Raw genomic sequence first — 22,203 nt, 5'->3', positions numbered from 1 at the left:
CCTAGTTAACAATGAAAAGGGCAAACCTGTTTTGGAAGGTTTCCAGTTTGTACATTTCTCACTATTTATAAGACAATTAATCTCTGTAGTTTCCGTTTGAAGGGCTAATCCTGTAAGGGATGCTGACCACTCTTTCACATTATTCTTACCATACCACTTACAGGTGTTGGAGAAAAATGAGTCCTCACTCTGAGTTTGAAGCAACAAGCCAGAGGCAGCTTTATTTTCCTGACACTTGGAAGGGGAGAGTACTCACGGGCAGGGGTTCCCCTCCCGAGGCAGGTCTCCATTAGATAAACAATTAAGGCAAGCATATACCTTTTGTCACATACAGTAATGATCAACAGCTGCATTCAGGGCTGCCCAGAGGATTCAGAGGGCCTGGGGCAAAGCAATTTTGGGGGGCCCCTTCCATAAAAAAAAGTTGCAATACCATAGAATACTATATTCTCATGGGGGCCCCTGTGGGACCGGGGGCCTGGGGCAAATTGCCCCACTTGCCCCCTCCCCCCCCCCCCCCCACCAGGCGGCCCTGGCTGCATTTTGTTTATACATATTCCTTCTTGATATTTCACTTTTTCTCATTAATTTCTGCCACAGTCTACTTTCCATTCTTATCTAACACAAGGTCAAAACAGTATCTCTTACAGTCTGCTCCCATTCCTCTAGGCCAGTGGTTCCCAAACTGGGGTTCGTGAACCCCTGGGGGTTCGCGAAATGTTACAGGGGGTTCTTGGAAAAAAATTCCCTAATGGCGGACAGAGCTGTCCCTAGGAACTCTGGGCAGCATGTGGCCAGCAGCCTGGAGCCTCTGGACTTCCAAGAGCTAAGCAGATCAAAGCAAGTCTATCTATCACACTGAGAAGATTTAAACTTCAAGACTCCTTATAAGAAATGGAAAGGGAGGTGGATATTTTTTGCTGTTTTTAAAATGAAACAGGCAGCTAGTATTGTTTTTTAAATTATTATGAAGAACAAGTTTAAGCTTTGTTGTAACATGTGGTGTTGGCCTGGACTGCTCAAGATCTGAATGCTTGTGTAGGAGGAACTCTTTGAGTTGGCTTCTTAAATACCTTCATGCTGTTTCACATCTGATACCCCTTGATGAAACATAGGAGCTTTGTCTTATAACAGGCTTATTCAAATTGATACAAGCTATGAAAGTGAGTTCTTGGAAGAGTGTTGCCATTTTAATAATGTAATGAAAATACTGTAATGATAAATAATTAATAATAAATAGTGTGTAATAAGCATATCATAAAAACAAATTTTATATTTCCAAGATCACTGCTTTTATAATTTATACTCAGGTAAAGGAGAAAATCCCTGGAAATAGACATTTTTAGGAGGGGGTTCGCGAGACTTGACATTTTAGTGAAAGGGGTTCACAGGTTGTTAAAGTTTGGGAACCACTGCTCTAGGCCTTCAAGTCTCGCGTTATTAAATAGAAGAATTAGCCTGACTCTTGCTCTTCCTGGAAGACTAAGATGTCTGCGCTTTTCCCAATTTCCACACAGGCTTCACTCAAGCTTAGGCTCTGGAGGGCACTGTGCCTACGTAGTGAGAGACAGTCCCTACCTGCAGTCTAAATCGCAAATGGCAGGAGGGGAACAGAGACACACAGAGGAGAAGGCCCCACATCCACAGAAGTATGTAGGTGCCTCACCGCCATGGCAGTTATGCACCTAAATACCTTTGACCACCTGGGCTGAGGTGACTTGCCACATGTCCTGGCTACGCCGCCAGCTTGATGGCAGAACAAGGTCTCTTGACTCCTAGCCCAGTTCCCTATCTACTGTCACTGCCTCTAATTTTTTAGGGCATCTTTAATAGCTTCAGGGACAGAAAAACATGCCCCCAGCTGGCAAACTCTAACGTATTTGTTAATGTCCAATCCCTGCAATGCAAATCACTGCCCAAAGGGCTTGTCTATGTGCTTTCACTATGGCATTTCTAATTTAATTATAATCTCTCAGTTCCTACCCTCCTTAACTCCTCTTTCACTTCCATTCTTCACATGCCCCAGTACAGGCATGCCTTCCGAAGGCCCAGGTACTCAGATTAAACAGTTACTTCGCCTTTTATTTAGTAATTTGTATTTACTTTTTCAAACTTTATGCTCTTTGTATCACTTTGATACCTTGTTTTTTTTAAAGTTTATTTTTGTAGCATTTACTCTCATTATAATTATTCTTATTTATATGTATATGGCTCTCCTCATCACCAGGATGAAAGCACTTTAGAAATCTAAGGCCTGATGTTGTAGTCCCTATCCAAATAAAACATGCACATCTTTCTGTAGGAATTCTGTTTACATCAATACTGCAGATTGGGCCCCAAAACAAATTAAGGGCTCAATGCTGCAGATACCTCCCCAGTAATTTTTATTCCCAAAAGTAGATCTATTAGAATTACTTAATTTGAGGAAATCCGAGAGACCAGGTGGAGGAGGTAAACTTAGAGAATTTTTTCACTTGACCAGAGCTCGGATTGGAACAATTTCTGTTGGTGGACGGGACTTGCTTTTGAGCTTCACAGAGCTCTTTCTCAGGCTGAGTAAATTGCTCATTCCCTCCTCTGCAAGTCAGGATAGAGATAATTTCGTCTACTACTGAAATGCAGCCACCTCTGGGGTGCAACACACAGCAGCTGTTTAACTTTTCACTTAAAGACAACCATTTGGGATGAGAAGGAATAAGGACAGAAGAGTCCCACATCCCAATGAAACAGAGAGGAATCTGGGGAGAGGAACACTGCAGCTAAGAAGCCATCCTCTTAGGGAAATTTGCATCCCTGAAGATCACAGGTTGTGATCACAGGTCCTTGGTTTTATGTCTCACAGGAACAATAGGATTTTAAACAATGACTGGCAGGCAGAGAGTTGAGGCTGTCTCCACGTGTTGTGTCTCGGCGATGCCTTTGTTTATAGGGTGAACTGAACTTTACACTCGATTAGCATCAGGATATGGCAGGGAATCAAATACCGCCTGGAAAGAGACTGGAGCTGTTTAGCTCTGCCTGTCCCTCCCACACACACACACACACACACACACAGAAGTCTTCTCTCGAGGCAAGAACTTTTCTCTAAACTTGCTTCCTTGTGTGGGTGTGTGAGGAAGGGAAGGTGGGAGGAGGATCCGAGAGACCCAGAAGGAGCTTAGAGGGGAAGTAAAACCAGTGCTCTCGCTTCTGGGATATTTATATAATGCAATGGACAGCCAGCAGCAGAATAACCAGCAGTATTTCCGATCGGATAGCAGCGACTCCTCAGCATGCATGATGGGGTCCGGAGCAGGGCACAAGGACGAGCCAGGCTCCGGGAAGAGGAGAAAGAAGCATTGTAGCCCGGTGTGGATCGCCATGGCTGTGATGTCCATCCTGGCTCTGCAGATCGCCTCTACCACGGGGCTCTTCGTATATTTCACCATGTCGATATCCAAGGTGAGGCCAGGTCAGAAGTAGTAGCACCGAAACTCACTCGCTCTGGTTTGCAAAGGGGGGAGGCGAGATCTTTGTGCATTTCAGCTTTTAAACCCACTTTCGGGGAGATTCAGATGTACTAGCAACAAGAGCTGTGAACTGCAAACTCTTTCGGGTGCAACCTTTGGTTTCTTTTCAGAGTGATTTAAATTCAAAAATACGGTTTTGCTTAAGAAAGCTACTGGCACAGTCAAGGAGGGTTTTATTTCCAGAGGTCTCCTTTTGCTTTGCATTCAAAGCAGTTGTGAAAATCTTGTGAACTAGCCTCCAACCCCTTGCTACACATCCCCCTCCCCCCTTCCCCGTTGGACTGAATCATTGAGCTTCTATAGGAAGCTTTGAAAATGTGACTAATCGCTTCCTTGATCAATGCAAAAATATCGTTTCAGGTGAGCGATGCAGCTCCTCTTAAAGGCGTAGGTGTAATTCTGAAAGCAACACAGGTCCCTGAAAGAATAGGGCAGCCTTGATTTGCATGTTCCCTCTCTGGCCAAAGTTCTGCACAGTTTTAGCAACGGGATCTTGTAGTCAAAGCTCCTGGTTTTGTTTGTGCATGTGGCAACTCTTTTCCCCAGTGGCTGGGCGGGCTCCCTAATTATCCCAGCCGTGATTTGAGCGATGCCAATAAAGCGATTACAGCTTTACAAGAAACTGAAAGCGTCTCCACCTTCCTTAGAGGAAAACGCAAGGTGCCTTAATAACGATCAAACCCGAAACTATTGTTCTCGCGCATAAGTCCCTGCAGCGCAGATCTCTGCCTGGCTCTGAGCTGCAATGTACCAGTTCAAACCCACTTTAGATGGGTACTAAACATAGAGTGAGGTGCCACCTTTGCTACTTTGCCTTGTGGCACCCCCCACCCCAACCCCCAATGGAATCAGGACATTTTGTACAAGCAGGCACAACATATTTTTCCCTTTTAAATATGAGATTTATTTTTTTGCATCCATTACTGTCTTGCCAAATTGAGGAATAGGCAAATCCCACCGAATAAGGGGTTTTGTGTGTGTCTGGATCAACACAGACCTGGAGGAATCTACCTATTTTGTAGAATGCAGAGCTTTGCTGATAACAATGACAGGAATGACCCAGTCTTATTCCCCTGGATAGAAGGGGAGAGGGAGAGAAATTACCTCCTATTAAACAACAGTATAAGGTTAAGTCAGGAAAAGATGTGTGTTTGGTGCTTAGATGCTATGGTGATGAAGACCCCAGGAAAGACTAGATAGAGAGCAGAGTTTTACCAGGAAGAAAATAAACTTTTATGGCTAAGTGTCCGAAGATAAGGAGTAATTCAGTCTCATGCTTCTGGGTGCCAGGCTCCAGCTTATCCCAGCAGGAGACAGGGAAAGAATTTCCCCCTTCTCACAAACTTCATTGCACAATTGCCTATATATGGCGGTGTTGGGTGAGGAGGGGGTTTGTCTTCTTCAGTGCATCGGGTATTGGCCACTGTTGGAGTCAGTACCCTGTGATCTGGTATGTCAAGACAGGGGCTGCTGGACTAGGGGCCTAATCCAAAGCCCATTAAAGTCAATGGAAAGATTCCTGTTGACTCAGTTGGGCTTTAGATCAGACCCTCTGTGGAGCAGGGGTCTGATCTGCAATGTCAGGAGTCAGGCTACTGCACTATATGAGCCGGTGATCTGATCTGGCAATGAGAACTCAGTGAGACCTTAAGAACCAGACCCTGAACTGCCTGCACGCCCAGACTCTCATTGACTTCACTGGGAGTTAAGGGCATAAACAAGGCAGCATCAAGCAGTAAATCTGTCTCAGTGCAGGCAACAGTTTAAAAACATGTAACATAATAAATAGGCCAAGTCAAAAAACTGCTTTTCTCTAATTCAGCTTCCCATCAGATGCTAGACTGTAGGGAGCCGTCTGCATGATTTAAAATGTTGAGCTGCTGGTGCTGTTCACAACCCATAAAAAAACTGCTAGTAGCCGAAGAGCTGTAGAATCCATTGTACTTGTTCCCACCACGTGTCTAAACCCATTTGACAGTAACCATTAACAGGTGTTGGAAAATCAGTTTGAAGTAGTGAGTAATCATTTATGCTGGTTGGGTACAATTTTCAAAAGCATCCAAGTGACTAAGGATTCTAAGTCCCATTTTCAAAAGTGATTTAGGACCAGATTGACAGATGTAAGTGCCTAAGCAGGGTAGGTGCCTAACTCCCATGGGTTACACTGCTTAAGCATTTTTGTGTCTTCCACTAGGCACCTGAATACCTGAACTCTGGGCACTCAGGAGCCTAAGTCTCACTGAAAGTCAATGGGGCCTTCAGCTTCACTGGAAATTGTACCAATTACTTTATGTAAAACATTACCCTCAAATCTGGCATTTACACTTTGGGCTGGGCAAACATTGAGCCCAAGTCTCCTCTCCCATCAGGAGTGTCAGTCCTATTACATAGTTTTATTTGTGTAATCCAGTACACTCAATCAAAAGCTGAATCCACAGTGCTAGGAGCTGCTCCGAGGAGTTTACAATCCAAGACCCGGATCCTGCAAGCCGTCCAATACAGGCATGCCCCTCTGCCCACGCTGAGCACTGTCTACTTCACTGGCACTTCATGCTGGCCCAGAAACCATCTGTGTAGAACAGCTTACAGCCTCAGGGACACAGAATCCAAGTTACATAGAAAGGGTGAGGAGAGAGGGACACAGACAAATATGTACAATGTTATAGGGAGATATACAATAGCACGTGTGGATCATTATCATATACAGAGAAAATCAGTGCTAGCTATCTCTATCTTTCTCTCTAGTTATCATTAGCTGGCAGATTTATTCTAGGCATTGGAAGGCAATGGAGTTCAACAGAGCTTCATTTGAGCTGGGGCTTGGCAAAGCTGAGCCCCAGCACCTCTAAGCTTGCCAGTTCTTCGCCCCGGCACCTCTGGGCCTGGCAGTTCTTCGCCCCGGCACCTCTGGGCCTGGCAGTTCTTCGCCCCGGCACCTCTGGGTTCTGTCAGTTCACAGCCCCGGCACCTCTGGGCCTGGCAGTTCTTCACCCCAGCACCTCTGGGCTCTGTCAGTTCACGGCCCCGGCACCTCTGGGCCTGGCAGTTCTTCGCCCCAGCACCTCTGGGCCTGGCAGTTCTTCGCCCCAGCACCTCTAGACTTGTTACATCAGTTTTGAAAGTAAATGGCTGGAGCCCCGGAACCCCTTTCATTACAAACTAAGCTCTGGAGTTCAGTGATGTAAAAGCAGCATTAGTGAGATCAGAATCCATCCATCTTAAACCAGGGTTGGGTTGGGGTATTTTTGAGAAAAGTGTGGTAATGATCAGTGAGTATGTTGGCAGTGAGGGGGAGAATAATTGTTTATTATTATTACAGAGCCCCATTGTGCTAGGTGCTGTATACAAACACAGCACCCAAAGAATGTCCCTGCCCCAAAGAGTTTATAATCTAAGATGAGAGACGGGGGGGGGGGGGGGAATACAAAAACAGACAGCTGGGGGCTGCCCAAGCAAAGAATGAGACAATTCTGGCCAGTATGGCCTGTGGCAGCTGGACAGAGTGGTTTTGGAATGGCGTGGGAAGAGTTTTGAACTTGCTTTGTTTCATTTTCCCAGAAGCTGGTGTCCTTTCCCTGCCCCGGGATACGTGAAGTTTTCATTTCCTAGGGTTGTATGAAATGTACTAGACAGGTAGTGGGACACATGCCATGGGATAAAGATGTGTTTACCAAAAAGTGCTGAGTCTATTCAACATTCTTCAGTAGTTTTTGGAGAATTACTCAATATTTTAGCAATGTACAAGAGCTGGATAATTACATCCTAAGTTACTGCTTATTCATGAGTCCTTAGGGTGCATCTACACTACGGGGACTTGACCCACAGAGCTATAGCCCCATAGTATAGATCAGGGGTAGGCAACCTTTCAGAAGTGGTGTGCCGAGTCTTCATTTATTCTCTTTAATTTAAGGTTTCGCGTGCCGGTAATACATGTTAACGTTTTTTAGAAGGTCTCTCTCTATAAGTCTATATTATATAACTAAACTATTGTTGTAAAGTAAACAAGGTTTTCAAAATGTTTAAGAAGCTTCATTTAAAATTAAATTAAAATGCTGATCTTACACCACCAGCCTGCTCAGCCCACTGCCAGCCTGGGGTTCTGTTCACCTAGGCCTGCAGTGGGCTGAGCAGGGCGACTTGAGGTCAGGGCAGAGGCCTGGGGTGTGTGTGGAGGTGCAGGGCAGAAGGCTGGGTGTTGGGGGGGACTCGAGGTCCAGGCAGAGGGCTGGGGTGTGTGGAGGTGCAGGGCAAAAGGCTGGGTGTGGGGGGGTTCAGGGCAGACGGCTGGGGGTGTGTGGAGGTGCAGGGTAGAAGGCTGGGTGTTGGGGGCAACTCAAGGTCAGGGCAGAGGGCTGGGGGTTTGTGGAGGTGCAGGGCAGAAGGCTGGGGGGGGGTTCAGGGCAGAGGGCTGGGTGTGTGTGGAGGTGCAGGGCAAAAGGCTGGGGGGCGTGGGGGGTGCAGGGCAGAAGGCTGGGGGGCGTGGGGGGTGCAGGGTAGAAGGCTGGGGGGCGTGGGGGGTGCAGGGTAGAAGGCTGGGGCCATGGGGGTGCAGGGCAGAAGGCTGAGTGTGTGTGGGGAGGTCAGGGCAGAAGGCTGGGTGGGTAACTATCCCTACAGGGATGCCCGAGGGACCATGCTGGGTACAATATTTTAATTCTCCAGCTGTTTGGTTTCCCATGTGTAATGAATTGGGGGACAGGGCAGGGCAGGCCCCAGCCCAGTTTCAAAACCACCCCTTCACCAGGCCCCCTGGTTGGCAGTCTGAGCAGGGAGGCCAAGGACCGATTGTTCCCGTGACCCAGCTCCCCTCTCACCAGTAGTGGGGGATCCCTGCAGGTCAGGGTTGAGGCAAACTGGCAGTGAAAGGGACATTTGGCCTGCTGGGTGGCCACACATGCCCTGCAGCTAGAGGACTCCATTCTCCAGGGCTGTGAACCAAGCACCTCTCCCCAGCATGATTGTTTGTCTGGGCTGGTGAGTCATGCTGAGCGGGGAGACAATAACATGACACCGCAGATCTAACCAGCTGGAGGGGAGGCTAGGCCTGGGTGTTTATTACAGACTGAGTCAATTTCACAATGTCTGACCTAATTCTCTGGTGGTAATAAGGCAATGGGAGAGCTGCCCATTCAGTGCAATGAGCCAGGATGTACAGGCATTTCAGCCTCAGCACAGCTGTAGGCTCCGTACAATGCTGCATTTCAGCTTTTCTCCTTTATTTCCTTAGCAAGACACACTAAATCTGTGCCCTCCCCAAACAGGGGCAGCCCTCTCTGCAGCGCTGGGGGCATCTGTTTCCCAAGGACACAGTGCTGCAGGGGCTGAGATTCTGCACCAGGGGAAAATCCATTGCACACTTTGGCTAACAAACAGGTTCAGGGTTGGATGCTGCTGAGGCTTGGAATTAGGCTGTGGGGCCTTTTGCCTCTAGCTCACTGGTTCAAATTCAGCCCAGCTGGGGAGTAACCACAAACGTTGGCCCTCTGAGGCCCATGAGAAATAACTCAGGGGCCTCAGGCTAGGTCCTGCCTCAGAAGTGGCACTAATTGGAAGCCTCAGCAGCGAGCAAGGACTGAACAGACCTTGGAGACTTTGGAGACAGTCCAAAGCAGACTGTGAAAAACTTCAAAAAGATCTCACAAAACTAAGTGATTGGGCAACAAAATGGCAAATGAAATTTAATGTGGATAAATGTAAAGTAATGCACATTGGAAAAAATAACCCCAACTATACATACAATATGATGGGGGCTAATTTAGCTACAACAAGTCAGGAAAAAGATCTTGGAGTCATCGTGGATAGTTCTCTGAAAATGTCCACGCAGTGTGCAGAGGCAGTCAAAAAAGCAAACAGGATGTTAGGAATCATTAAAAAGGGGATAGAAAATAAGACTGAGAATATATTATTGCCCTTATATAAATCGATGGTACGCCCTCATCTCGAATACTGCGTACAGATGTGGTCTCCTCATCTCAAAAAAGATATACTGGCACTAGAAAAGGTTCAGAAAAGGGCAACTAAAATGATTAAGGGTTTGGAACGTGTCCCATATGAGGAGAGATTAAAGAGGCTAGGACTCTTCAGCTTGGAAAAGAGGAGACTAAGGGGGGATATGATAGAAGTATATAGAATCATGAGTGATGTGGAGAAAGTGGATAAGGAAAAGTTATTTACTTATTCCCATAATACAAGAACTAGGGGTCATCAAATGAAATTAATAGGCAGCAGGTTTAAAACAAATAAAAGGAAGTTCTTCTTCACGCAGCGCACAGTCAATATGTGGAACTCCTTACCTGAGGAGGTTGTGAAGGCTAGGACTATAACAGAGTTTAAAAGAGAACTGGATAAATTCATGGTGGTTAAGTCCATTCATGGCTATTAGCCAGGACGGGTAAGGAATGGTGTCCCTAGCCTCTGTCTGTCAGAGGATGGAGATGGATGGCAGGAGAGAGATCACTTGATCATTGCCTGTTAGATTCACTCCCTCTGGGGCACCTGGCATTGGCCACTGTCGGTAGACAGGATACTGGGCTAGATGGACCTTTGGTCTGACCCGGTACGGCCTTTCTTATGTTCTTATGAGACTTCCAGGAGGGATGATGGGACTCAGGCATGCAAAGCAGGGCCTGGCTGCTACATCAAACTCTAGAATCTCAGCATGTAGCACGGGCCTCTCCACTTGCTAACTACAGCTGTCTTTCCCACAACGCTGCTTGCTTGCTGTGTCACCTATTGCCAATGGAACATGGGCTGCAGTCACTATGGGGACCTTCACCTGCAGGGTGATCAGCACTAATTCCATGGACACTCCAAGCACAAGCACCTCATTGCAACAATAGAGCGAGGTCTCATTTGTCATAGCCATCATCCATGTCAGCAAATAGCCACCCCACCACCATGCCTGGTCTCAAGAGGGCATAGCTAGCAGCAGTGTTCAGCTGGAAATGGTTCAGTTCCTCTCCTGTGGGTTAATGCAGATATTTACAAGGGGCAGATTAAGGCAGGGGCTGGGGTTTGTAAGGAGAGTGGGCCCAGAAGGAGCACCCAGCTCCTACTACACTGGGTTTGGGCTGCCAGGCAGGAGGATCAGAGATTCTGGAGTAGGAGAAAGAGCCCTGTGCAGATGAGAAAGAGAGCTCAAAGAGCCAGATCCTGCCAGGTGCTGAGCACGCTTGACTCCCAGTGACATTAATGGATGTTGAGAGTGCTCAGTGCCTAGCAGGTTCAGGCCATAAGTGATGGGGAGTTTAGCCCCAGGAATTTCTCCAGCAAGTAGGGTGACCAGACAGCAAATGTGAAAAATCGGGACAGGGGGTGGGGGTAATAGGAGCCTATATAAGAAAAAGACCCCAAAATCAGGACTGTCCCTATAAAATCGGGACATCTGGTCACCCTACCAGCAAGGAGCCGAGTCCCAGCTTGTCTCCTGAGCATAAAAGCATTTGCCACTGTTCCTACTGAGCACGGAAATAAAATGATTCCAAGACAGTCGGAAATGTTTTGGGAGAACAGTTAATTCCAGGGGCTGATCAGGCCTGTTCACCAGGGATCCCTCCAGGGCAGAGATGAGGCAGGAGGGCAGGGCAGCCTGCAGGAACCGCGCCTTGTCATTGCTTGGCCTCTACTTGTTCTGTGGATGAAAGGCTCTGGTCTCCAGGGCTGTTAAACCAGCATCTTTCACCACAGTTAGATTCACACAGCCACAGTAATGTGGCCTGCAGGCAGCTTTGCCTAGCAGCATTGTGTGACTGTTCATACACACATTTATAACAGAGGAACATGGTTACAAACCCAGGATGAGGCATCACGGGCTTCAGGCTGGGTTTTGCTGATGGACAAGCAGGTGTCCTAGGTTTGATCACTGGGACTTGGGTTGCAATCTGAGCAAGAGACCTGACTGAAACCCCCTGAAGAAGAGCTCCGTGTAAGCTCGAAAGCTTGTCCCTCTCACCAACAGAAGTTGGTCCAATGAAAGATATGACTGCACCCATCTTGTCTCTCTGACATCCTGGGACCGACACGGCTACAACATGGCATGAAACTGCCTCCGACAATCTCAGCTCTGCCATTAGCTTAACAGAAACACCCCCTCTTTCTTCCCCTCCCCCCTCCCCCATGTATCTAAGCCAGCAGCCCTAGGGGGTCAAAAATCCTGAATCAAATCCCCCCACAATCACAAGAGGGAATAAAAATCAGATTTAAAAAATAATAGCTATGGGGATCTTTGCCTCTGGAGCCTTTGAGTCATGTTTTCCAAGTTTTCCCTGCAACGAGGAGAGCTAGAAACTTAGCAGGTCTCCCCCCTGCCTCCCAATGAAAGCTCAGATTCTTACTGTCACACACAGCCCTAGTAGAGCTGCCCCAGGTGGACACATACCAGCTTGCTGTGTTTGGGTCCCACCATGCTAGACCCACGTCCCTTCCCTTGGGCAGTCTTCTAGCACTCTCTCTCCTGGGCCTCTTTGGCACATTTCCTAGGCACAGGCTCTAGGTCACAGAAATGGAACCATGCAACCCATCTGCTGTAGGCCCTCCGGACCAACACTGACACCACCACGCCGATACCCAGGGGTGTAAGCACACTCTCTCCCTGAGACCACCTTTATGGGACCCTGGCTTTACAGCTACCTCTTCAGGGGCACACAGCAGTGAAAGCAGACAGACAGGTTTTGAAAGGGTTTCTAAACACAATCACTCTTTACTTTAACAAGCACAAGAAATACACAGATCCAGGCAAAATAAGAAACACCCATGCACGTTTCCCTGCCGTCGTTTCCTCACCATGCTTGAGCATTTTCTGGGCTCAGGGCAAAGCTCTCTGGGATGTCCGGGATCCTTCTGCAGCTCACGGCTTCTCCTCTGGATCGTGGAGTCTCTGACTAGGTCTACACTACCGGGGGGGGAGTCGACCTAAGATACGCAACTTCAGCTACGTGAATAGCGTAGCTGAAGTTGCATATTTTAGGTCGACTTACCTGGCTGTGAGGACAGCGGCGAGTCGACCGCTGCTGCGCCGCCATCGACTCCGCTTCTGCCTCTTGCCGCGGTGGATTTCCAGAGTCAATGGCAGAGCCATCGGGGATCGATTTTATCGCGTCTTCACTAGACGCAATAAGTCGATCCCCAATAGATCGATTGCTACCTGCCGATCCGGCGGGTAGCGAAGACATACCCTCTCTCTCCTCCATGTCAGTTTCTCTTGACTTTGGGTGGTCCTGCAGTGAGTTAAACAGATCCTCCTGCTACAAAAGCATGTTCTTTCTCCTGTCTCACCTTCTTGGGTGTTTCTGTGTCGCCTGAGTTTAGAAGTCCTACTACCAACACCTGGTTCTGCTGCTGGGGAAATTCCACTTCTCCACACCCCAGCCCACTGCAGAGAAGTTGGAGAAAATTGGCTTCCCCCAGATGCCTCATTGTTCTGTCTGGGCTATGTCTATTTACTAGTTGGTAGCTTTGAATGACTGTCTCTTTCAAAGACAAGGTGGAGGAGGTAATATGATTTATTAGACCAACTTCTGTTGGTGAGAGAGACAAGCTTTTGAGCTTGCGCAGAGCTGAAGAAGACCTGAAGATTTCTGTGTAAACACAAAAGCTTGTCTCTCTCACCAACAAAAGTTGGTCCAATAAAAGACGTTACCTCACTCACCTTGTGTCTCTAACATCCAGGGACCAACACGGCTACAACATCATCTTTCAAAGACAGACTTGTAGGTACCATTTCCCTCCCCTTAGCACAAGGAGCATGAGGCAGCGCACAAAAGTCAACAGTCATAAGGATAGAGACAATTCATAAAATCAAGCTAGAATTTATAAATTGTACACAGATTCCCCAGATTGTCAGATTCACGTTTTCACATGATTCCAGGAGCTGGAGGTTCAATGAAGACATCAAATATCACAAGACTAACAATAAAATTGCATGAGATAGCAACACTGCTCAGCTATCGATCGCTAATGCACCAAGCAGTGCAGGAGTCTATTCCAGGAACTGTACTTCAATAGCACTCATCATGCGTAGATCTCCCAGTGCTTTGCTGAAGCTAGCAAGGGGACCTGAGGCCCAGATAGGGGAGGTGACTTGTCTGAGGTTGCACAGCAAGTCAGTGGCAGAGCTTGGGGATTGAATCCAGGTCTCATGGCTCATCCACTGGCTGGTTAATACCCGGGCATCACGTTCACATCACAGGATCTCAGCCCCTCTGGCACTGTGATCAGAGAAGCACAGGCTTATTCTCAGTTCCTGCATCCAAGCTCGGCACAGGGCTTACTCTGGACGAGTATCAAAAAGAAGAGCAACAGTCCATATTTACGTAGGTCTGGATCACATCAGTGAGGCCTCCCTCTGCACCCTACAGCTCAGCCACGCATGCAATCCTTTGTACACTCAAGAGGCTGCTTCGTTTAATCGATTCAACTCATCTTATTTTCCAGTTAAAAGCCCAGACACAGGGGAGCTCAGAGGAGCTGAAGTGTTTGCAGCTGATCAACAGATTGCAGGAAGTCTCAGACTTGGAGGAACTGATTGGCAACCAGTCCTGCCTCAAGCTGGCCAGCAGCATCAAATCCTACGTGACCATGGTGAGTCCATGACAAACCACACACTGGGTGGGGGGAGGGAAGGGAAATGGGAGGTAGGCACTTGCCAAGGAAGACCCTAGAACACCACAAAGGGTGACATTCCAGCAGAAGGTCTTGGGCCAGTCCCTGTAGGTGACTAATTCCAATCAGTTCCCAGGTCAGGAGGGACTCAGAGTTGGTACCATCTGGTGGCTGTTGGTGCCCATGTGAAATGAGTTGGTGTGTCTCCATCTAGGATCTCATGGACGACATCACAGAAGCCACTCTATCAATGGGAACGCCTTTGTTGGCCCTCTCGGTAGAGAGGCCAGGGAATTAGTTCAGCTCCCTCTTTCACTCCCACCCTTGCCTGCCCTGACAGGGTTACCTGCTACTGCCAATGAATGTCAGCGAAGAGTGTGGCCGAACCAGAACTGAATGTGGTTAAAGGGGATGGGCACAGATAGAAACCTTACTCTGAACAGGGCTGTGATGTGGTTTCTGAGATGGTGCTGGACATGGTCTATCCCTGTCTGCACTTGCCGTCAAACCAATGCCAATTCCAGTGCCAGCAATGAGTCAATTTCCTAGTGCAGATGCTGCCAATGTGCCTCAGTTTCCCCATCTGTAATACCCACCTCAAGGGGAGGGGGATTTTTAGGCTCCACTTATCAATTTTTGAGTTCCCCAGGTGGACAGTGGTAGAGTAAAGCAGAGGGGTGGCAGCAGGGTGTGCCTGGTGCTTTACCCTGCCAGGAGGGGCGTATTGTCCGATTGAGCTTGTTGACATGACTAGAAGTAATGACAGATGTGGGGGGCCTGGAAGAGGCAACAGGACACAAGGGAGTTGGGGAAAGTCTCCTGTTTACTCACTGACCTCTCCTCTTGCCTTCCAGGTGACAGAGAACATTATCCACAGTAACGCACTGAAGGGTGAGTTTCTGGCCCTGGCAGGAGGGAGCAGGGCAAGTGCCCTTCTGTACAGGGATAGAAATGGCTACATTCATTTAAATGGCTACATCTACTTTTAAATGTGTGAAGATCTCACCCATCTGGCCAGCTTGGGTCCCTGTTAAGTTTGATGAAAGGGCTCGATTTTCCAAAGCAGCCTGTGACAGAGCAGACAGCCTTTTACAAGTCCACCTTCCTGTGCATGTAATGCTTGGATTTATGCACAGCCAGAGGATAGTGAAACTAGACTGGTTGGGGGGATTGGTCAGTTTCACTTCCTGGTGAGGGTGCACTGGCACACAGCTGTGCTTGCTCACCCCAAAGCAAACCGGCAGCAGCATCTCCACTGCTCTCACTGGAGTCACAGCAGGATGAAAGCAGTGTTAGGGAGAGGAGAATTGGGGCTGTTGTGTTAAGTCACTAGAACCAGATGGGATTCACCCAAGAGTTCTAAAGGAACTCAAATATGAAATTGCAGAGCTACTAACTGTGATATGTAACCTATCACTTAAATCAGTCTCTGGTGACGCCAATTATTAAAAAAGGCACCAGAGGCAATCCTGGCAATTACAGGTTGGTAAGCCTAACTTCAGAACCAGGCAAATTGGTTGAAACTATAGTAAAGAATAGAATTATCAGACACATAGATGAACACAATTTGTTGGGGAAGAGTCAACACGGCTTTTGTAAAGGGAAATCATGCCTCACCAATCTATTACAATTCTTTGAGGGGGTCAGGTCAACAAACATGTGGACAAGGGTGATCCAGTGCGCATTGTATACTTGGACTTTCAGAAAGCATTTGAAAGTCCCTCACCAAAGGCTGTTAAGGAAAGTAAGCAGTCATGGGATAAGAGGGAAGGTCTTCTCATGGATCAGTAACCAGTTAAAAGACAGGAAACAAAGGGTAGGAATAATTGGTCAGTTATCAGAATGGAGAGAAGTAAATAGTGGTGTCCCCCATAGGTCTGTGTTGGGACCAGTGCTGCTCAACATATTCACACATGATCTGGAAAAAGAGGTAAACAGTGAGGTGGCAAAATTTGCAGATGATGCAAAATTACTCAAGATAATTATGTACAAAGCAGACTGTGAAGAATTACCAAGAGATCTCACAAAACTGGGTGAATGTGCAACAAAATGGCAGATGAAATTCAGTGTTGATAAATGCAAAGTAATGCACATGGGAAACATAATTCCAATTATACATACAAAATAATGGGATCTAAATAGGATCTAAACTAGCTATTACCACTCAAGACGAGATTTTGGAGTCATTGCAGATCGTTCTCTGAAAACATCCACGCAATGTGCAGCAGCAGCCAAAAAAACTAACAGAATGCTAGGAACCATTAGGAAAGGGATCGATAAGACAGAAAATATCATAATGCATAATATAAATCCATGGTACACCCACACCTTGAATACTGCATACAGTTCTGATTGCCCCATCTCAAAAAGGATATATTAGAATTATAAAAGGTACAGAGAAGGGCAACAAAAATGATTAGGGGTATGAAACAGCTTCCATATGAGGAGAGATTAAAAAGATTGGGACTTTTCAGATTGGAAAAGAGATGACTAAGGGGGGATATGATAGAGGTCTATGAAATCATGATTGGTGTGGAGAAAATGAATAAGGAAATGTTATTTACTTCTTCTCATAACACAAGAACCAGGGGTCACCCAATGAAATTAATAGGCAGTGGGTTTAAAAACAAACAAAAGGAAGAAATACTTCACACAACGCACAGTGTGGAACTCGTTCCCAGGGGATGTTGTGAAGGCCAAAACTATACATATAAAATGATGGGGTCTAAATTAGCTGTTACCACTCAAGAAAGAGAGCTTGGAGTCATTGTGGGTAGTTCTCTGAAAATGTCAGCCCAATGTGCAGGGGCAGTCAAAAAAGCTAACCAAAAAAAATGAAAAAAAAAAGAATTGGATAAGTTCATGGAGGATATGTCCATCAGTGACTATTAGCCAAGATGACCAGGTATGCGATCCCATGCTCTGAGTGTTCCTAGCCTCTGATTGCCAGAAGCTGGGAATGGGTGGCAGGGAATGCATCACTTGATGATTGGCTGTTCTGTTCATTCCCTCTGATGCACCTGGCATTGGCCACAGTCAGAAGACAGGATACTGGGCTAGATGGACCATTGGTCTGATCCAGTATGGCCATTCTTATGTTCTTATAGAAACATTCTTTTTTCAAAAAACAGGGTGGGCTTGTCAAAGATGCTAACAGAGTTTGGTGTTCAAATGCCAGGAAATTGCAATGGAGGGTGGGTGGCCAACTCCCTGAGGCTCCATTCCAAACACCAGCCTTCATTCTTGGGTTTAAATGGCCCCGACAGCCTGTCCCCCGTTCCCCCCCCCCCCCCACCCACACACACACACAGGGCTGCATTCCTTTCTCTCCTTTAGGGCTAAGGGATCTGTGGCAAGAGGAACATGGAATCCTGAACTCAGGGCTCACAAGTGCCTTTCACTTCCCTGTAAGTGCCGACTAGTAAGAGCAAGTCTCACCATGCTGGCTTCACAGCACTGAGGTGCTGAGTGCTGCCATGGGGCATATGTGTGTCAGAGAGAGAGAGACACACACACACAATTTACAGCCTCTGCAGATCCTTGTTCCTTTCATTTCACCACAGAAGCCAGGAGGAGCTATTTCAACAGCTCCAGTGGGCAGCTGGCTACAAGAGCACCTGGCAAGCCCTCTGCCCACCTCACCCTCCGGCAGCAGAGCCCTTCCCAGGACGGTGAGTCTGGGGTTCCCAATAGGATACCAGCGGTGCCCAGAGCCATGGGAGCCTGGAGGCAGGGGGGAGGGCAGAGGAATGGGGAAGCCTTAGCCTGGTATTAGAAGACAGGCTTGTGGATTTTGGCAGTGAGGGAAGGGGTGTAGAAAAATTTTGTTGGCAACTCCACGTCAGCTGTGGAGCTTCAGGTTTTGGGCAGTTCTCTCCCCCCACCCCCGATCTAGTCTGGGATCCTGGCTTTGTTTCTGTCTCAGGCCAATCTCTGTTTATTATCTATGCCTGAAGCCCATCAGCTAGGTTGATGCCCAAGCGTAGGTTGCTATTTGCTCCCGTCAGCCCCACAGTGACCTCTGCCGGCGTTCTCCCCTAGGAAGTTCAGCACACTTTGGGGAGCTCTCCCAGTCCTGCCGACACCCCATCACCAGGTGGGAGGACAAGACCATGCACTCACATCTCCAGAACATCACCTACCGGGATGGCAAGCTGCGGGTGAGCCAGGCGGGCAAGTACTACATCTACTCGCAGATCTACTTCCGCTACCCCAGCGAGGGCATCGCAGCCCGCGTCTCGGGGCACCAGCTGGTACAGTGCATCAACCGCGAGACCTCCTATGGGCAGCCCATCCTGCTACTCAAGGGCGTCGGCACCAAGTGCTGGGCACCCGAGGCAGACTATGGCCTGCACGCCCTCTACCAGGGTGGCCTCTTCGAGCTCAAGGCCGGTGACGAGCTTTTTGTCTCCGTCTCGTCCCTGGCCATTGATTACGACGATACAGCGGCCAGTTACTTCGGGGCCTTCCGGCTCGAACTGTGAGGGGCTGGGGTCTGTGTTTAAATCCTCCTCCCATTGGACAATCCCATTGCAGCTTCTTTTGATGTCGCTGCCCGTCATGGGCCAGCTATGACAAACCTGGTCAAGGCTTTGATCCGGTCACTGTTCCTGCCTTGCAAATCCACCTGTCCCAGCTGGTTATGAATGCTGTGACGGCTGCCAGGCCCATGGATGGTGGCCAGGACAACTGCTCTCCTTGACTTATGGGGCGATGCCCTGATTCCGTTCCCATTGGGTTTTGCCTTTGGAGGGCTGCCCGCATAGCTGCAGAACAGTCGTGGTCCCCTGTGGGGTGGAAGAGCCAGGGGGGCACCTCCAATGCACCCCCCACCCCATCATGGAGTCAGAGCCATAGGAGGAGGCAGCAAACTGTGTGGGGGTCTCCAGTGAGAGCAGAACAGGGCTCCTCACCCCATCCTCAGGGTGTTGGTGCCTTCCCCAGGGGTAGGTGCAGGGAGATACCCTTACATGCTGTGAAACTCACCCTTCAGATCCCTGAGGGGGTAAAGCCCGGCCGGAGCAATAAGAGGGTCAATTACTCTCCCCCCAGCACACCCACCCCACACGTGGAAAGGACTCAGCTCTCAGCACATTGCATACAGCCTCCTACTTGGGGGAAGGAGCCAGGAACATGGGTCTACTCTGTTAGGACAGAGCAGATTGTATCTGATCCAGCCAGCACCAGCTTTGGAGCAGGCGTCACAAAACACACGACAACGATGCCTTGAGATGATGTGACACACGCACAGCCACGTCATAGCGATGTGAGGGGAATGTGACATGGTGCAGCGTGATGGCATCAAATCTGCACATGAGGCTGTGCCACACCATGTTGCCACCTTGGTGTCCCCGTAACCAGGATGTGACAGTCCAGTGTGGGTCTGAATGCAGGTCCTTCTCCCACTAGGTCACCTGGGTTCGGAGCATCTGCCTCTGTGCAGTACAGCAAGCTGCATGTTGTCTCAACACACAGCCAGAGGGAGGAAAACAGAGACCAGGGAGTGAGATGACAGCAGAGTGTGCTCACTGTAGGCGGGGAATGTAGGTCGGTGGATTGGGTTCACCCTTCTTTGCTCTTCCTGCCCTGCTGCCCAGGTAGGTCTGAGACAGCCTGCAGGTATCTAGAGCTGGGTCTGAGCCACGCACAAACACGTTCTGCTTTCACTGAAGGTGGGATTTTAATCCGCTACAACTCTGCAGGTGCACACCACTAAATCTGTGTAAGAGGGTCTTAACTCATGTTAGCTGAAGTCAGTTTGTAATCTACTTAAGTGAAACTGGTTTGAGACCTTCTGAAATGGACTTGAGTGTCTATGGGGGGGGGGGGAGGGGGGGGGAGGGTGGCACCGATGGAATTAAATTAGCTTCTAAATCAGCTTAGTTAAATGAGTGCATGAGCCGTATAGACAAACCCAAAGCAACCCTGAGAGGGCCAGCAGCTCCACAGGACCCTCTCCCACCCATCCACTTCAGCACACACCTCCCCTCTTCAGTGACGCATGGTTTACACCACACCTGTCAGAAAGGACTTGATGCTACCAGGATTCTGGGTTAACATTCCCTCCTCGGTATTTGCTGCTCTGGTGACCCAGCTCAGAGCTGGCATGGCTGGCTGCTAATGGACAGGAAAGAAGAAATGCTGGTTTTAGATGCCATTCGAGGTGGGGTTAGTTTTTAAAGGGAAAGAAAAAGTTGTTAGGGCCAAGCTGTAGGTTTAGTGGAAGGAGACGGAGCGGTTACAGAGCCTGTGCTGAACAGATTTCAATGAATGTTTCTCCCTGGAAACACTTAACAGCTGGCTTTCCCTGGCTGAAAGTGACTCCGTGAAAACAGCATCTTCTCTGACTTGCAGATCTGCCTGCCATGTGGATCAGTCAGAGCTTCAGAAACAAAATATGCTTTATTCCTATCAGCCCTGCTGAGACAGCGCATCTGAGAGCGTGCAAGCTGGATTCCATCCTGTCTCATGCATCACTAAGACCAGTATTGTTAACTAAGGCCTTGTCTGCACTGGGATTTCAGCCAGCAGTAGAGCTGCAATTATGCAAAACCTCTGGTGTAGACGCAATTTACACCAGTGCGGTTTATCCTGGGGTTTGTTGTCCCAGTACAAACTGCTTTGGCTGCACATCATGCCTTACACTAGGGGTCTGCACTGGTACAGGTGCTCTGGTGGCTAAAATCCCACCATAGCCAAGACCTAGGTCTCAATTACATAGCCCACTTCTGCCCCCAATTACACCTTGAAGGCCGTGGGGTTGCACAGGTGTAGCTGAACGCAGATTTTGAATCTCTAGCACTGAACCAAGGCTCACTGGCTCGTCCCACGCTAGGTGTAAGATACTTGTAGATTCTGGGCAGGCAGGATGGAGACCCAGCTTCCATCTGTGTAATTACTTGTATATTCTGTGTATCATAATAGCACCACTAAGACTGTTGATAGGTACAGACATGCTGGAATGAAGGATCGTCTCCAGTGAAGGGCGTGAGTATACGCTGCCCAGCAGGGTGGATTTTTGATGTGAGATTTCTGTGCTTGTTCAATAAAACTTGTATTCAATCACTGCATTCGCATCTGTTTATACGGAGCAACATGCTCTACTGATCATGTTGCTGCATGACGTCCAACCCGCCAAAGCCAGTTCGGGCTTATCAGGCTTTTAGAGTGGGCACTGTGCCTTTAAGAGCTGAGCTTCCCAGACAAAGAGTCTGGGTGGGGTGCTGTGGCACTGATGTTATGCACAGCCAGTTGGTAGCAGGCATCCCACCGGACTCAGAATAAAGCAGAGCTCCTGCAAACACCTTACGTGGCCCCACGGGGGCTTAGATACTCAAAGTTATTTTGATGTCCAACTGCCACCAAAATCAATGGCAGCTGGGTGCCTAAATACCTGTGAGTGCTTGGGCCCGAGTGATTACTGAACCCCATGCTTAGCAATGGGCTGCTTCTTGCTGTGCCTCTGGGCTGCTTTTCATTAGTACAGTAAAGGAGAAGTTACATGGAAATCTGGATTTGGTGCTACATCGTGCTCTCAGGCCAGCCAACACAGCCCACAAGGGAAGGTGGGAATGCCGCAGGCTGAAGCCATGCTAGAGCAGGACTTGTAGCCATGGAACTCAAGACAAGGGCCCTGATCCCAAGCCCATTGAAATCAGAGGGTGAAAAACCTGGCTGCATTGGAGTCAAAGGGAAAGTTCCCTGTGACTTCCATAGAGCCAGAATTTGGTGTGGCATGTAAGAGTATTTCCCACTTCAAGACCATCTCTCTTGTCAAAGAATTCCACAGCCCGAGGCCAACCAGATGCATATTGCACCCTGGGAACGCAGACACTTACAGAATCAATCTGTGCACAGCGGGCCAGAGACCAGGGCGAGCGCCTCTACTCGCCGAAATTCCCTGCAATCTTTAAGGAGGGAGCTGAGCGGGTTCAGTGCCTATGTCGGTCCTGGGGAAACTTGGAGTTTGTTCCAGCTTGTCTTGCTGTTCTCTGAATCTCAACCACGGGCCCTTGTGACTGAAAGGATGCGTGCGGAGAACCAGGGGCGGCTCTATGTATTTTGCCGCCCCAAGCACAACAGCGAGGCAGCCTTC

General features: G+C 48.5%; 1 protein-coding gene across 1 annotated transcript; it reads left to right on the top strand.

Annotated features, from left to right (window-relative positions):
* The first annotated feature begins 2,970 nt into the window (after nt 1–2,970).
* On the top strand, nt 2,971–21,173 carry LOC101939668 (tumor necrosis factor ligand superfamily member 10-like). The gene is made up of 5 exons (XM_005279160.5): nt 2,971–3,441; nt 13,941–14,087; nt 14,963–14,999; nt 17,672–17,779; nt 18,150–21,173. Exons 1-5 carry the CDS (start codon nt 3,211–3,213, stop codon nt 18,590–18,592), a joined length of 966 nt encoding a protein of 321 aa, XP_005279217.1. The 5' UTR covers nt 2,971–3,210; the 3' UTR covers nt 18,593–21,173.
* The last annotated feature ends 1,030 nt before the right edge of the window (nt 21,174–22,203 follow it).

The sequence above is a fragment of the Chrysemys picta genome, chromosome 9, assembly GCF_011386835.1.
Source record: "Chrysemys picta bellii isolate R12L10 chromosome 9, ASM1138683v2, whole genome shotgun sequence".
NCBI classification, from domain to species: domain Eukaryota; kingdom Metazoa; phylum Chordata; order Testudines; family Emydidae; genus Chrysemys; species Chrysemys picta.
This window is presented reverse-complemented; position numbering and strand designations above follow the sequence as displayed.